At 39.5% G+C, this 16,040-nt stretch overlaps 3 protein-coding genes across 3 annotated transcripts; 1 reads left to right on the top strand and 2 right to left on the bottom strand.

The window, feature by feature from the left end:
* Positions 1-565: 565 nt before the first annotated feature.
* LOC120000915 (cytochrome P450 CYP82D47-like) lies at positions 566-2,649 on the top strand. Its single transcript, XM_038849081.1, has 2 exons — positions 566-1,680; positions 1,827-2,649. The coding sequence occupies exons 1-2, from the start codon at positions 748-750 to the stop codon at positions 2,448-2,450; spliced, it is 1,557 nt and encodes a 518-aa protein (XP_038705009.1). The 5' UTR covers positions 566-747; the 3' UTR covers positions 2,451-2,649.
* Positions 2,650-2,950: 301 nt separating this feature from the next.
* On the bottom strand, positions 2,951-4,777 carry LOC119999276 (protein JINGUBANG-like). Its single transcript, XM_038846756.1, has one exon. It carries the CDS (start codon positions 4,602-4,604, stop codon positions 3,225-3,227), a length of 1,380 nt encoding a protein of 459 aa, XP_038702684.1. The 5' UTR covers positions 4,605-4,777; the 3' UTR covers positions 2,951-3,224.
* A 5,779-nt stretch (positions 4,778-10,556) lies between these two features.
* LOC119999275 (allene oxide synthase 1, chloroplastic-like) lies at positions 10,557-12,723 on the bottom strand. The gene has a single exon (XM_038846754.1). The coding sequence runs from the start codon at positions 12,301-12,303 to the stop codon at positions 10,732-10,734; it is 1,572 nt and encodes a 523-aa protein (XP_038702682.1). The 5' UTR covers positions 12,304-12,723; the 3' UTR covers positions 10,557-10,731.
* Between the last annotated feature and the right edge of the window lie 3,317 nt (positions 12,724-16,040).

Below are 16,040 nucleotides of genomic sequence, written 5' to 3' on the forward strand. Positions count from 1 at the left end.
TATCTGCTCTGGATGTGTTTATATAAGGACACTATCGTCTCCAAACTTTAATTTTACCGTGTAATAATCATGATTGTAAACAACACTCATGCACAAAAATTTTGTAGCAGAGATTAAAGCTACACCATAATTTTTCAACTTCATCACTGGACTGCAACTTTACCTGTCACAATAATTTTTTTTACCCTGCTAAGCATACACCACAATTTTTTTCCAATACAAATTTGATGAACTTTATCAGAAATTTCAGCTCACTCAAATAAATAAATACGGTCCATTTTGGATCTATGAGTTCACTGTGAATACATCAAACTCGTACAACTTTGTTTATCTGAACTGTCTCATTCAATGGTACTTGAGCAATAGGGGTCAGTAGGTCTGTCACCAAATGACCCGCGGGCCAAAGCTCGGCCCAAACCGACGTTCGGCCCGGAAAACTAATTTTAAACTTTTAAGGCCTCGACATCGGAAAGGCATGTAATGATTAGCCTGGCCCAAGGCACAACAGAATCGAAAAAATCTTGATAGTTCAAGAACATTGATAATATTTTAGCTATAAACAATGTTTTTAATATGGCCCCACCCCCATGACATTTACAAAACGACAAAGACAACTCTTCTTTGCATATACCACTCACAGAAAAAAAAAAAAAAAACAAACTATTATCTACTTCTTTATATGCTTGTTTTATATTAAAAACATAATTTATAAAGTAAATTGCACCTACTTTATAAGCAATAGAAACCATGGAATCTCTTCTCCTCCTCCAGGTACCCACACCTGTCATAGCAGCAACCACCGTTGCCATCGCAGTATTCATCTACTACTTATGTTCAGTATCAAGGAAAGAAGCCAAGAATCTACCACCGGAAGCCGCCGGTGCAAGGCCTTTCATGGGCCACCTCCATATCTTGAGACGCTCAAGACCAACCCACCTAACTCTCGCAGATCTGGCGGACAAGACCGGCCCAATTTTTACCATCAGGTTAGGTGTCCATCGGGTCTTAGTCGTCAGCGACTGGAAGATCGCGAAAGAGTGTTTCACCACAAATGATATGGCCTTCGCCAACCGTCCAAAAGCTCTGGCACCGGAAATCCTGGGTTACAACTACGCTATGTTTGGGTTCAGCCCATACGGCCCATACTGGCGCCAAGTCCGCAAGATCGTCACCCTCGAACTCCTCTCCAATCGCCGGGTGGAACTACTGAAACAAGTGCGAGAATCCGAAGTGAAGGCTTCGATTAAAGAGATTTACGAGCTGTGGAGCAAAAGCGGATCCGGCAAGGCTTCGGTGGAGATGAAGAAATGGTTCGGAGACATAATTTTGAACGTGGTTTTCCGCATGGTGGTAGGGAAGCGATACGTGGGTCCGACCATAGAGGAAGAGAGCGAAGAAAACGAGCGTTGTCGTAAGGTGCTGCGAGATTTTTTCACGCTGACTGGATCGTTCTCGGCTTCAGATGCGCTGCCGTATTTGAGAAGGTTTGATTTGGGAGGAATGGAGAAGGCTATGAAGAAGACTTTTAAAGAGCTTGATAAGATTCTTGATGGATGGTTAGAGGAGCATAGGAAGAAGAAGGGAAACCAGGATTTCATGGATGTTCTCATATCAATTCTTGATGATGCATCTGATCTTCCCAGCTATGATGCTGATACCATCATCAAGGCTACGTGTGTGGTATTGCTCACATTCCATCCTCTCTTTTTTTTCTTTTTTTTCAGTGACTGGCTATAGAACATGCCAAATAAGTCAAGATCTTGCTATCTTGGTCGTCGGTAGTGGTTGTAACGTAATTGTGATTTTTTTTTTGTCTTTTTGTGCAGGCAATAATGCTAGGAGCAATGGATACGACAACAGTGACATTGACTTGGGCTTTGTCTTTAATAATCAACCACCCACAGGTTTTAGAAAAAGGCCAACAAGAATTGGACACTATAGTTGGTAGAGAAAGGCCAGTGGAAGAATCAGACGTGAAGGATTTGGTTTACCTCCAAGCTATTACTAAGGAAGTAATGCGATTATACCCCGCAGGCCCTCTCTCTGTACCCCATGAGTCATCTGAAGATTGCACTCTGAGTGGTTACCATATCCCGGCCGGAACGCGACTGCTGGTCAATCTTTCGAAGCTTCTTCGAGACCCGGATGAATGGTTGGAGCCTAACGAGTTTCGGCCGGAGAGATTTCTGACCACACACAAGGATTTTGATGTCAGGGGTGCTAGTTTTGAGTACACTCCATTTGGGACTGGGAGGAGAGTTTGCCCGGGAATTTCTTTTGCACTTCAAGTTATGCATCTTACACTTGCGAAATTGTTACATGGGTTTGAAATTTCAAGCCCAACTGGTGGCCCAGTTGACATGGTTGAAGGAGTGGGCTTGACTAGCCTAAAAGCCCACCCACTTGAAGTCCATTTTAGTCCACGCCACCCAGCCCACCTGTATGATTAAGTGTGAATATGCCTACGTTAGGGATTTTTTTTTGTTTGTTGTTCTGTCGAAGATGCTTGTGTGAAGTGTATTCCAAGTTCCAACTTATTGTGCTTGATCTTTCTTCCACCTCTTTGAATTCCTGTACGTAGGTGGAATTCCTGTACGTACGTTCAAGATTAAAATTTCACATGGATTTGACAATAATCCAACCGACTTCTCACCCAACCAAGACCTTATGACTCAAGTATCATAGTGACGGCTCAAAAAAATAAAGCCATGTAGGCAATCCAACTTGTTTATAAGCAACACCTTCATATATTTTTCAATGTGGAGCTTCTTGTGTGAGTTCCAACGTAGATCAAGTGCCCTACGTTGGGTTAAAATATTCAACCCTTTATACGGATCGAAAACATTAATTCAATGTTTGCATCACATTGTCGCTGTCTTGATGTGGTTTCTCGTGTTGGATTACAATAAATTAAACAACATGGAGTAGTATACCAGTGCATTTATATTAGTCCACTCCCATGGGACATTATTATTATATGCATAATTCCACATTGAAATATACAAATGAAAATAAAGAAGACATGTTTTTTCTCTCTTAAATTTCACTTTTCTCAGTAGCTAATCACCCCTCCTTGCCCAAACCAGCCACACAGATCAACCATGCAAATTCCTTTTATCCCCTTGCTGGTAGGGCAAATCCCAACTACCTCTATCCCCCAAAATCTTAATGCATTATACCCATTGCAGATAAGACACGTGTCCTCAGCAAGCAAGCCGTTTTGGTCAGAGCCTTCTGTTCCGGGCTGCAGAGGAAACGCTTCCATCGGACGGCACCGAGTCCAAATCCGACCCCATCTGTTGTTGCATCATAGCCATCTGATTAGAATCAGGTGCTAGCTCCGACACGCTCCAAACCTTCACAGACTTATCGAGGCTACCACTGTACACAACCCACCGTTGATCACCTTTGCAGGACGCCTCACGATCCTCCTCCACAGCCAGGCACTTGACTGGGCCCGTGTGCCCCGTCAGCACAGAGAGACACGTGTGGATGGTCCCATCCCTCCTCCACACGCATATCGTCTTATCCGCTGATCCGCTGAACACCATACTCCCTGCAGCCTCAAGACAAAGCACTGCCAGCTTGTGCCCCTTGAGGACCCCACCGTGTGATAACTGCTTCTCACGTTCCCAAAAGTTGACCAGACCATCGGACGATCCACAGTACACGATCGAACCGGAGGTGTTGACTGCCAAAGCTGTGACCGCACATTCTTGTTTCAGCAGCGTCTGCATCGGTGGGTGCTTCGTGACTTTCCCGTGCTGTTCTTTTCTCCACACTTTGACAGTCCCGTCGGCGGAGCCGGTGAATACCATTCCTTCAAAGCTCGCGACGACCGAGTTAACGGCGTCGTCATGGGCGTTAATTGATTCAAGGCACTTCGAATCTGAGATTCTCCACACTTTAACGGTTCTGTCCCAGGAAGCAGAGTACAGAAGCGTTTTGTCCTCACTCAAACTTAAGCATGAAATGGCGTCGGAGTGCCTGATCCATAGAGCAGTACGGTGTCGTCTAACCTCAACATAATTGCTGGGCTTGATTGAGCTTTTGAATATGTCCTTCAAAGTGGGTAATGTCCCGGCCCGTTTGTGGACGGCTTGGTTCTTGGGCGATATCTTCCATACTCTGATCTTTCCGTCTTGGTGCCCGGTGAATATCTTATCGCCGGAGATTACAATAGCTTTGACCAAACCACTATTTGATTTGAAGCCAGAGAATTCTTTCAAATTTTTCCAGACCCGGATGTTCTTGCTATCGGATCCGGTGTAAAGAAGGTCCTTAGTTGCGGCCAAGGAGTAAATGTGACCTTCTTCGCGAACAAGCGACCCGATGAGTGCGTTTTGTGGGATATTTTCGGGTAATTCAGACCATTGTGATTTGAATGGGGAGGAGGAGGTTTGGTTCCAAGGGGACATCATCATGGGTGACCCTTCACAGCTCATGCGGCTCGGGTCATAGAACCCAGACCCAACAGCAGAAGCACTGCTATTACGGGTCGAAAGCTGATCGTCATCGGTGGCGTTCATTGTAAGATTAGGATCCGAATGCACCGTATTCTTTCCGAATTTGGATCTCGATTGGCTATTGCTGTCCACAAACATTGTGTCTCCTCCTCTTATTCAAATCCCATATACAGAATGAGAACAAAACAAAAAAATCTACGTAAAAAAAGTATTGGAAATGTGAAATTAAGCAGATAATAAAACAAAAGAAAGGGGAAAAGGTGGTGGTTGAGAGGGATGGGGGATTGTGGACAGCAAATGAGGTAAAGAGACGAAGGTTAGAATATGAAAGCACGAAAGGCGGGAGATGTTAAGGGGAAGTATATATAAATAGGAGTGGAAGGGAACGGTAGAGAACATAGAGCGTGTAGAATGTTGACACGTGTGCGGTTGAAATACATGCGTTGCGTATAAGAGAGACAGATACTTTTGGGTACGGATAATCCGGGTCGAAAGCTAAGAATACGGTGGATGTTAGTTTTATTAGTTGGGATCGGTTGTTATGCCGCCAATGGTGGTTGGTGCTATTCTATTTTGGTATAATATTCCTAAAACCTTATTTAAATTCTCTCTTAATTTTATAAATTATTGGTTAATATTTAATAATGTGGGATATTTGAATAATGGAACCTATGCAAGCAAATATTTTGATCTAGCTACCTTAATTTGGCTCGACCTAGTGGTCTCAAATATGTCATATGTCTTTCCATATACAGGAACCTATAATCGTCAGCTTAGCCTGAAGACTTACCAATTGAGTGATGAATACCCGTCACACGTGTCCTCTCTTATAAGTTAGACTTCAAATCTACCATCTTTCGATATTTGATTTTCGTCATTGAGTCGTGACATCAGTGTCACTTGCCCAAGAGAATAATTATTCAGTTGTACTGGCTACCGTGACACAATGTCATATGCTGACGTAGTGCACTAAAACTAATAGGATGACATTAGTTCACATACGGTCAATGTATTTTTAAATATGAATTACAAATTACATATATTCATTCTCAACTACGCATATATCGTCACAAACTAAAAATGGACGTACTTCATGCCCATTGGGGGACAAACCCCCAATAACCCAACAATTATTTCACTAAATTTATATAAGTTACAAACTCTCGCATCACTTTTCTTGCTCCCAATGATCTCATTCTAGGTATGCCAGTGTGACAGTATTACCAATTGCTCGTAAATTGACAAAATCTTATGATTATGGTACACCACATCAACATATGACAAAACGGGGGACAATGCTAAAGACCTTCAAAATTTGACCCTCTAAAAGTCTCTCAAATCTATGTGACATTAAAATAGTCATTGATTAAAAACACACATATAAGGCCCACTTTACATTGAACCCTTCACATTAAATGAGGATCTTTTGGGGTTAAATTTTCGGGGTCTCAATCATTATTCTAAAACTTGTCAAGACCATCTAATAATTTCTAATCCCAAGAATCCTAACTGACACCTGGTACTCTACTATCTCTTTTTGTTTATGATTTTTAGCCTTACGACAACCTAGGACCAGGGAGAGACTAATTGTTTGTGGCCGCGTGTCCCTCAGTATATTGAAGGTGACGCATGAAAGCATTGTTGGTTGGTGGGTTGTCTACGTTAACCCCCATTCTTGGATAATAAAATGGGTCAAATTTCAGAAAGTAACCAAGCTTCTAAACTAGGAATGTTGATTGGCTTTGGTATTTTTCACAATTCTGAATGAAATTGAATAACTTTCGTACCTTAATAAACATATTGGTCCGTTTGAGAGGGTAAGTTGGTTTCGAGACGACTAGACGAGATCCAAAACTATAGCGAGGTGCAGTAATAAAAAATTGTTTGACGTATCACTAAAAATATGTAGCGAAATGAGGTAAAATTGAATATTTTTTTTATTGATTTCAATTTTTTTTATGATTTTTTTTTGTAAAAATATAAATGGAATGAAAAATTCATTGACAGCAAAAAAATTGAAAAAATCTCGTTTTTTAACTTTGAAAATGTGGTTAATTGCGTTGTGTTGGAAGTGGAAGCAGCTTCCTACGATTTGATCTTCGAACTTATCGCGATGCAATAATACCGTAGTGCACCACTATGTCAAAAATGTTTTTGTTTGAACGCAGTACGTTCAAGCCAAAAATCGTGCGTTCGATATGAGCAAATACATTATCAAATGCATCCATTATACCAATAAAACTAGGTTGCCGATAGCGGAAGACACTAAATTATAAATTACTGTGTAACGCCTAGCTTGAGTAAGCGAGACCACAAGCTTCTACAGTGTCAAGCTTGCAAGTGTTGGACGAGCTATCGAGTTGCGATGGGATTAGTCTCTTATCCCGCGTTTCCCAAGAGAACATATGAAATACATAATAGGCTGAACTTTCAAACTAGCACTTTTCTGAGCTCAATCTAGTATTGATTGGTGCTGGGTTTGGGAAGACAAAGTTGTGCAGCCATTATAGATTGGCTCAAAACGGATAAGGTGTTACTAGTGCGAAGGATCAAGTTGTTACAATTACCTCCTTACTTTTTACTTGTTTCTTTTGTAGTAACTACTTGTATCTGTTAAATTAGTCTCCAAATCTTAATCCCCATTTTAATTAAACAGAAGGACTTTGTCCATATATATATATACGTTGACTGGAAGCATAACTAGGTTGATAAGGGTGATCATGAAAACAATTTACGTGTATGCTTATACTAGCTAGCTTGAGACATATGGCCTAATTTTTCTCTAATCATATAAGTAGTTGAATTATTGACATATTTTTCCAATAAAAGAAATGAACTTTTGGAGGCCGGTACACTAGATTATATTTAATTGTAAAAAAGTGTAACCACTAAAACATCATTTTAAAAAAGTACACTGGGGATAATTTTTTACCAAAATAACCTCAAATTTGATTTTCTCTCTCCACGAACTGTGATACAATAGTGATACTTTTAAATAGAAGATCCAATTTAGTGTTCAATTTATATCTTTTGCTCATAAAATGATGATACAAATGTTAGAATGTAAATTTGATTGCATTACATGTCTTTCTGATTCAATTATGTCATTTTAGTGGATTTTTGGTGTTGGTGATACTATAGTGATACATCTCTGCAGCTGCAAATATTTTTCCAGAACAAGCAAGAGATGTACAAACCAAGAAAAGAAAACTAAGAAAGGAAAAGTAATTAGGAAGAAGAAGTATGCATACTGGTTCAATTGTATCATTTTAATGAATTTTTGGTGTTCGTGATACTATAGTGATACATCTCTACACTTGTAAATGTTTTTCCAGAACGAACAAGAGAGGTAACCAAGAAAAGAAAATCAAGAAACGAAAAGTAATTAGGAAGATGAAGTATGCATACTAGTTTAATTGTATCATTTTAGTGGTTTGTTGGTGTTGGTGATACTATAGTGATACATCTCTGCAAAAAACGAATCATACTCCAAATCTGTCAAAAACGAAGCACAGCCCAGATTGAACAACGAAGCATAGTCCAGATCTGTCAAAAACGAAGCAGAGCAACTCAACGCAGTCCAGATCGAGCAACAACGAAGAAGGCGATGAAGAGAGGAGAAACTTGGCCAAAAACGGAGAAGAAGGCAACGAAGAACAAATTCAGATCGAGAACCAGAAGAAGAAGAAGAAGAAGAAGAAGAAGAAGGAGAGGAAGAATGAGATAACTTTTAGTAGAGAAGAAGGAGAGAAAGAGAGGACATACTAGAGTTGGATAGTTGGAGGGAGAAGAAGAAGAAGAGGTATAAACTAAAAAATATCTTAAGTCAGATGACCAAATTACCCTTAAATTGCATTTTTTTACAATTTTAAAAATGTTCATGACCTTTTTACAATTAAATTGTCCAAAGTGCTCTTACTGCCAATTGTCCGTAAAAGAAATGGCCTACCTTTCTTACCCCACAGAAATTCGAGCACCACATCAACTATCCTATGTGGAGAATAACATTTATACTCAAGACTCACTTTTGGACAAAAATGTAGGCTTAATGCGAAATGGATTTTTTATAAAAAAAATACAATGTGGAGGATCGAATTCGAGATTTCTATGATATATCACATATATTAGTGTTATATGAACTATTCGTGGTTCTTGTAGATTTGATTTTATCATTGGCATGATTGCATCATCGCATGTAGATTAGAGAGTCGTTAGTACAGATTTTTTTTTTCTTTAAGGAAAATTGTATGGTAATCTATACTCTCCACTTGTCACAAAAACGAGGATTGCTTGCAATCTTGCATTTAACACATCAGGCCCATGGGCTCTGTTCCCCACTGAATTTCACTTTTTTCTCTAAATCTAGCCATGCCATGGGCTGGGCCTTCACAATGAGGATATAACAAGCTTTCTTTCAGCCCAATTGCAGATCATAACATTATAAAATTCAATTATTCATAAATTTTATTTGGCTTCTGGTTTCTCCCATGATAATTTTTATTTATATATAGAGATTTGGTGATGAGATCTTAATTCTTTTATTAAATTTTTGTGTGTGCAAAGATTTGAAACTTTGTAAGTGTTTAAATCTACAATCAAAGAATATTCAAACTAAGGGACCATGAATAATATATGAAATGAACAAAAGTTGAAAATCAAGGGATTTGGTGGGGTGTCAGTCAAAAGGTTTTCGAAGAATATGTCAATAACAATGGTGATGACAAAAATAATATAGTATTTGTTTAGTTTATGACTAATTAAAGTTGCTTGTAAGCTTGAAAGATAAGTACACATCAAACCATCAATACTAGGATTGAGAGCTTGGTATGATGAAAGGGACATGACAAGAGCTAGTTTCATGTGTTAGAAGTAAAGTCTGACGCATTGGGTTTGATGGAGAGATGTTTGGGATGAAGATTTTTGCTGTCTAGAAGTGAGATTGGTTCGAGTATTGAGATTGCTCTCGAGGATGCAAAATATGATACGAGTGTTGGATCAACCTGAAAGATTTGCCGGTAGGATATGATGTTTGAAGTGGTAAGAGACCAAGAGTTGAGGTTGAGACGACGGGGGAAGTTGATGTTGAGGTTATGAGGACATCGACGTCAAGTTTACAAGGAGAAGGTCGATGTCGAGGTGATAGGGAGGCCGACGTCGAGATGATGTGTGTTCGATGTTGAGGTGGGTCAGAAGGTTGTAGTTGAGAAGCGTGATAAAGATATGGTTACAAAAACTATACTTGTCGAATCGTTAATCCACATAAATGGGGCAGACGATTTCTGACCATTACAACTTTAATCATATTCCAAATTATAAGGAACGACTACATTAACACTAACAAAGTCGTTGCCCCATTTTTTTTTTCTTTCCTTTGAATTGTTGCACTGTCGACCCACAAAGCAACCGAGTTTGTAAATTTCCGCGCAGTTTAGTACTGCATAACAAATCAACACTCGTATTAGAATGTCGGGATTAGGACAAGTCAAAAAATCAAAATCGTTGACCTAATTTTTCAAATTTACAATCGTTTGTTATTTAGTCAGTTTGGTTTTCGGAAAGTCTTATTTAATCAAATTTACAAGTGCATAACAGCCCTCTCCACTTGGAGCTACGGAAAAGTAATAAGGCCACCACCATTCTCACTTTCTAAAGCACACGTCAATTTCAATTTCTTTTACATTTTGGTGGGGAGCGGCAAGGTTAAAGATTCACCACAATAGGGGTGAAAAAAAAATCGATTTTAGATCGGATAACATCGTATGTTTACGAAATATTTACATGTGTTTGGATCATGACTCGAATTAAATTTTGAATATACTTAATTGACCAAACTCGGATTGATTTAAATATGAACAAGTAAATCGGACAATAATCTAATTCGGATTAGGGTTAGGACAAATAAATCGAACAAGATTTCTACCTTTAGACATGGACCCAGTTTTAAACTGAACAAAAGTTTATGATTGAACCTTAATTTCGGACATATAACTTACGTTCAAACTTAATTTAATCGAGGTCGAACAAATTTGATCATGCAGATCGGACAAATTTGCCACTCTATGACCTCTACGGCTATACCACAACATAACATGCGTCATGAACATTTTCTCGCATAATTTTTTAAATTTAAAATATAGATTTCAATACAGATTTTTCATTTATCCAATGCCCGAGACACTGAATAGCATTTCCCTATAACTAAAACTAACAAAATTAATAATGATAAAGACATTTACTATAAACAAACCATATTTACCACCCACATTCAAAAGCTTGCTCTCTTCAAAGATGTTACAGTAACGGCAACTCCAATTGCCGACTTCCCGACGTCAATCTCAAACGAATCGTAGCGGCGAAACAGCTCCACCACGAACAACCTTGAAGCCAGCACTATGAAATCTTTCCCGGCGCATTGTTTATTATTCACTGTTGGCTTCTCTGTCTCGGGCCCATTCGACCATAGTACGTGCTTCAACAGCTTCTCACCCTCCCCAATAAAACGATCCCCCACGAACTCCTCCGGTCTATCAAATATCTTCGGGTCCTTGGTAGCGAACGGTTGGTACCCGAATAACATCTCACCTTCCTTGATCTCGAAAGCAGCGTCATGGCTCTCGATTATGAAGTCTTTCTTTGCCTTGCCGTATTGTGTCGGCACAGGCGGGTCGATGCGGAGAGCTTCGTAGACTACTGATTTCATCAACGGCATCTGTTCCATGGCTGCCATCGTGACTTTGCCACCGCTGGCTTTGATGGCTGATCTGATCTCTCGGGCTAATTGAGTATGGAGTTTGACTCCGGCCCGGCCAATCCACTTCATCATATTGGGGAAGAGGATCTTTAAGCCACCGAATGAATTGAAGCATATAGCGAACAGAATGTTGTGGCAGGCTTCTTCTCTTGAGATGCCTGAATTCGCGGCATCCGAGAGAATGGAATCCGCCGATGTATAGAAGAAATCGTAGAGTCGCTGGTAGTCAGATTTGACGAGAAGCGGAGGGAGACGGTGGGAGCGGATCGTCGATTCTTCAACAACTTTCGGCAGCCCAAGAGTCAATACTGGACTGAGTTGAAACAGAACCCACTTACCAATCAGTTTGGGTCCATCAAGCCCGAGTTTAGTGTCAGGTGGGTTTACGCCGAAGAAGGCCCGAGCCAGAAAGTTAAAGGAGGCCTGATCGTTAGGGTCGTTGTAACCGGCTTTGCCCTTTTCTTCGAGATTCTTCTCCAGAGTCTCAAAGAGCTCTGCGAAGCTCGAATGGAACTCCGGAATCACGTGGTCGCGCCGAGACTTTAGAAGCGAGAAAATGATATTTTTGAGCTTGGCGTGGTTCGGCTCAGAGGGGTCGAGATAGGAGAGGACACGGTAGCCACCGGTGAGGTCCGTTGAAGGCATGTAAGTGCCAGTGAACACGTCTTTCTTCTCAACTTTGGTAACGTCGAATAGAACCGGAAAACTCTTGCCGTCGAGCAAAACGATGACGTGTGGGTCTGAAGCTATGAAGGGACCAGGTGGCATGTTGACTCTGTAAACCGTGGATTGGTACTTCTGGATCCGTGACTTGAAGAACTCGACCCGACCCTGATTGTAAAAGTAATCAACTCTATCATTGATTGGACCGATAACAGGAAGTCCATAGCTTCCCGGTACTGGACGAACCGGGAGTTTGTCGGATTTTGACGGAGTCACCTTGGACGGTGACGTCTCGGAGATTGAAGCATAGATCTGACGAATAGAGAAACAACGGTTGGAGAGCTTTGATGGTGATTTTCTATTAGTCTGGATGTGAAATTGCAGAGTAGGAGAAGCGGATAGAGAGGAAGAAACAGCAGCCATTGATGAGAAATACAAGATTTGACCGGAAAGTTTATTTTCGGGAGACTGATTATACCGAATTGGAAAAAGGTAAGGGGTGTAGCGCTTTATTTATAGGGAGATGGTTAGTGGTGGGTCCTGCGACAGTGATTGATCGATTAAAATATATGATTATTATTATTTATGGGGTGTGGAATGCATGCGGTTTACGAGTTTCTTCTTCCTTTAGCTAGCATATAACGACTGTTTGACCCAAATCGATTGATTGGTGTACAAGAAATCTACCCTTGGATTCTACTGTCGTAGCAAAGAAAGGATGTGAAGAATGAAGCTATGAAAACCTCTCGCCGTTAGGAGCTCAATCTTCAACTAATAGTGAAAGAGTGAGATTGGTAGAAGTCTTCTTTTATATGAATACGAAATAATTGATTGTCGTTGATCGTTCCGTTGCGTGGGTGAGATGTCCGGAGGTGACTCTCTTGTTGATTTCCTTCATGTTCGGTAATGAGTCCTTTTTGACACCCAAATGTCTTGCTAACACTTGTTAATATCTCATTAAGATGTAATTTTGGTATTATCAAAGATGGTCGGTGCAATGAAAAATGTAGTTACACCAACAAAAATGGAATTGGGGTGAGTACCGTTAAAAACATGTTGACATTTTCAACCGTTTGATTATATGATTTATATTTGAAGGTCATTATTTTACTTAATAAAAAAATTAAGATAAATTTCCTCTCTCAAGAATATCCCAAATTAGGTCTATTCTCTCTCTCTCTCTCAAGAATCAAGTCGTGATGTGAATTGGTTCCGGGTTTATAATTTGAAGCTTTCTTCCTCAATATCTGATTCAACAACCTTTTCTTCTTTCTTCTCTGAATGCCAAACCAAGATCGCGACAGTATTTGCAAACACACCCCTAATTTCCCAAGACAATTCAATTCAGTCAAGCACCAAAAGCCGAAACGTGAAACATTTTCTTTAGTCTATTTGAGTGGGACGTGTTATATATCATCATATTTTGTATAGATTGTAATTGAATTTTCAGTGGAACGAACATTCAATGATGAAAGTATATACGTAGTTTCATTGGTTGCATCCAAAGTTTACGCAAGGCTGTCCTTCTGTCCCACAATCCCTCTTAGTCAGATACCCAATAATATCCCCTGAGATCTTAGTGGTTATTGATCACCATCGAACGGTGCTCATAAAATGCACACATACCAATGTCCACCTCTATCCAAATAACTAGTGTGGTCGGGTTGGATGATGTACAACTATTGGGTAGCACAACGCCACAACGTGAACCCCAGACCCCTTTTCCCACGTGCAAATTATAGTGTCACGTGCTTTGCACATAAGTTTGTCAAGGTGAACTCTTGTTCGGCTTATGATATGGATGAACATTATTTGTACCCTATTTTTTATTAAGTATATCTCATTAATCTTTTAAAAATATATTAAAGTGTGGTGTATTTAATAAAAAATGGGGTGTAAATAATGTTCATCAAGATACGCAACTTGTTTAAAATTATAAAGTTTACGATTCGAATTCAAGGACATGAGAGTTGTGTCATATCACATTACATTTTTTGTTTTTTTATTTTAAAATTTGTTTAGCTTTTCCTCACCGTCATTCTAGAGAATTGCGTCTCTCCATTTAGATCTGTCGGTTGAAAACGTGGAATGACGGACGGCACAGTGTGGATGTGACCACTGACCAGACGTGAAATTATTGGGACTACTGTTGTGGCCGGAGAGTCTAATGTAATCAATACTCAATAGCCCACTTCCACTTACCAGAAAAAGAAAAAGAAAACAAGAATCAAATTTCCACATGTTTTTCTTTTTTTAATCTCCCAATCGAAAATCGAATCGAAGCAATCATTATTTGCTTTGAACTGGGAGTGATGTGCTTGGTAATTTCTTTGCTTATACCCATATTTTGTTTTCCAATGATCAAGAAAAAAAAGAGAGTAAAATGCATGTGTTTTGGCACTGACAGACTGCACTTTGTTAAATGATGATGGACATGTATATATATATATATATATATCGCAAGTGAATATTAGCAAGGCTGAGGCACTTGAAGACTTTTGGATATGTTTTCAAGCATCTTGTATTGTGATTGTCGTCAGATTTTCATGTTCTGTAAGTGTTCATTGGGGAGTTACTTGTTATGTATGGCAGCAATTCCTTGTAGTATTTTCTCAGAGTAAGGGAGGAGATTGTCTGAGCTTGTGATTCAACAGTGTTTTGTTCATTTTTCATAGTTCATGCATCAATTCCCTCCCAGTCCCTGGCAGCATTTATACCAGCAACCTCTACATCTCTGCACTTCATAGGCCTAACCCTTCTTTTGCACTCATCACGGCAGACAGAGGACTAAAACAGTGCTATAACTTAAGAGTGAATTTAAGACAATTCAAAACGGCAGTAATCAAATTACACATCCATAATCTTAAGAAGAACAGCTGCAAGCCCAAATCATGTGATTATCACTCTATTATGACGACTGATTCAACATTGCTCATTTCTCAATTCAAATGATTTGTTAGAACGTATGCTGTATGCATAAAAAGAAAATTCTTCAGCTAAGATATCCAGATATTATCTTCCTCCATTACAATCTTAAACAAGGTTAAGCTTTTGGGATCTTTTCCCAGAGCGTTTGGATTTGGAGTGGAAAAAGGGTTTATACTCCATATTAAGCTGAAAAACTTCAGAGATCTCATTGACAAGGGATTTCTGAACTAATATCAACCAGCTGGCTATCAGAAAGATATGTACTTGTTTGAGATTCTTCAAATAACCCCCTTAATGCTTCCAACCCGACCATCATGCATCCCACATGGAATTATCTGATGAAATGTTGCTAGATCCATACACATTAAGCGCTAAGCGATGATATGTTATCCACTGAGATGCTCATATCCCCATCGCTGCGATTTTCTGCTACAAGGCTATGACAAATTTAGAAAACAGGGAAATAACAATTACTTGGGTCAATCTTCCCCCTAAAAGAACAAAATCTTGTAAAGAATCAAGCTTCATAGTCTTTAGCAATTATAATTTCACAAACTAAACAACATCTCTTCTCTCTTTTAACTCAGCAATGAGGGCATGAACATATTGCAAAAGAAAAGAATACATGGATTCTTGGGACAGATTGGATTCTTAAGGATGATTAAGATCAATCAATCCTAGACTTAAGCACGATTTACACAAGCACACAAAGCTTCACTAGGCTGGCCTTTTTGCACAAACACAAAAGTATACATAGAGTAGAGTGAGCAGATTAATAAGGAAATTGGAAAGTATTAAACAGGAAAGCAACTGCAATGAAGCATACCAACCCATTCGCCGGTTAAACGCTCAGCTCTTGAAGCCTTGATAGAAAATGTCGTGGAAAGATGAAAGAACACGAATGACCACCTCCTCGAGTGTCCTGAGGTACCAATGAAGATCCATCTTGTGATTCTGCGGATTGATAATCGGGTACATGACTAGCTGCAGAGCAACAAAGCATTATAATCTGATCAATGGTATCACAAGCTGAAAAAGGCCCCAGAATCAACTGTCACAAGAAATTGCTTTCTTAAGTTCAATTAAACCTTATAGACTTCATTCAAAACATTATTTTCTCCCGATATGAATCGCCAATGTTTGTAAATCTATCAACAACTCTTAACTGCCTAAATCATGGTTCTTTTTTCAGAAGTGTAATTCTATCTTCAATGACAAACTAAAATACCTGG

Source organism: Tripterygium wilfordii, chromosome 6, assembly GCF_013401445.1.
Source record: "Tripterygium wilfordii isolate XIE 37 chromosome 6, ASM1340144v1, whole genome shotgun sequence".
NCBI lineage: Eukaryota > Viridiplantae > Streptophyta > Magnoliopsida > Celastrales > Celastraceae > Tripterygium > Tripterygium wilfordii.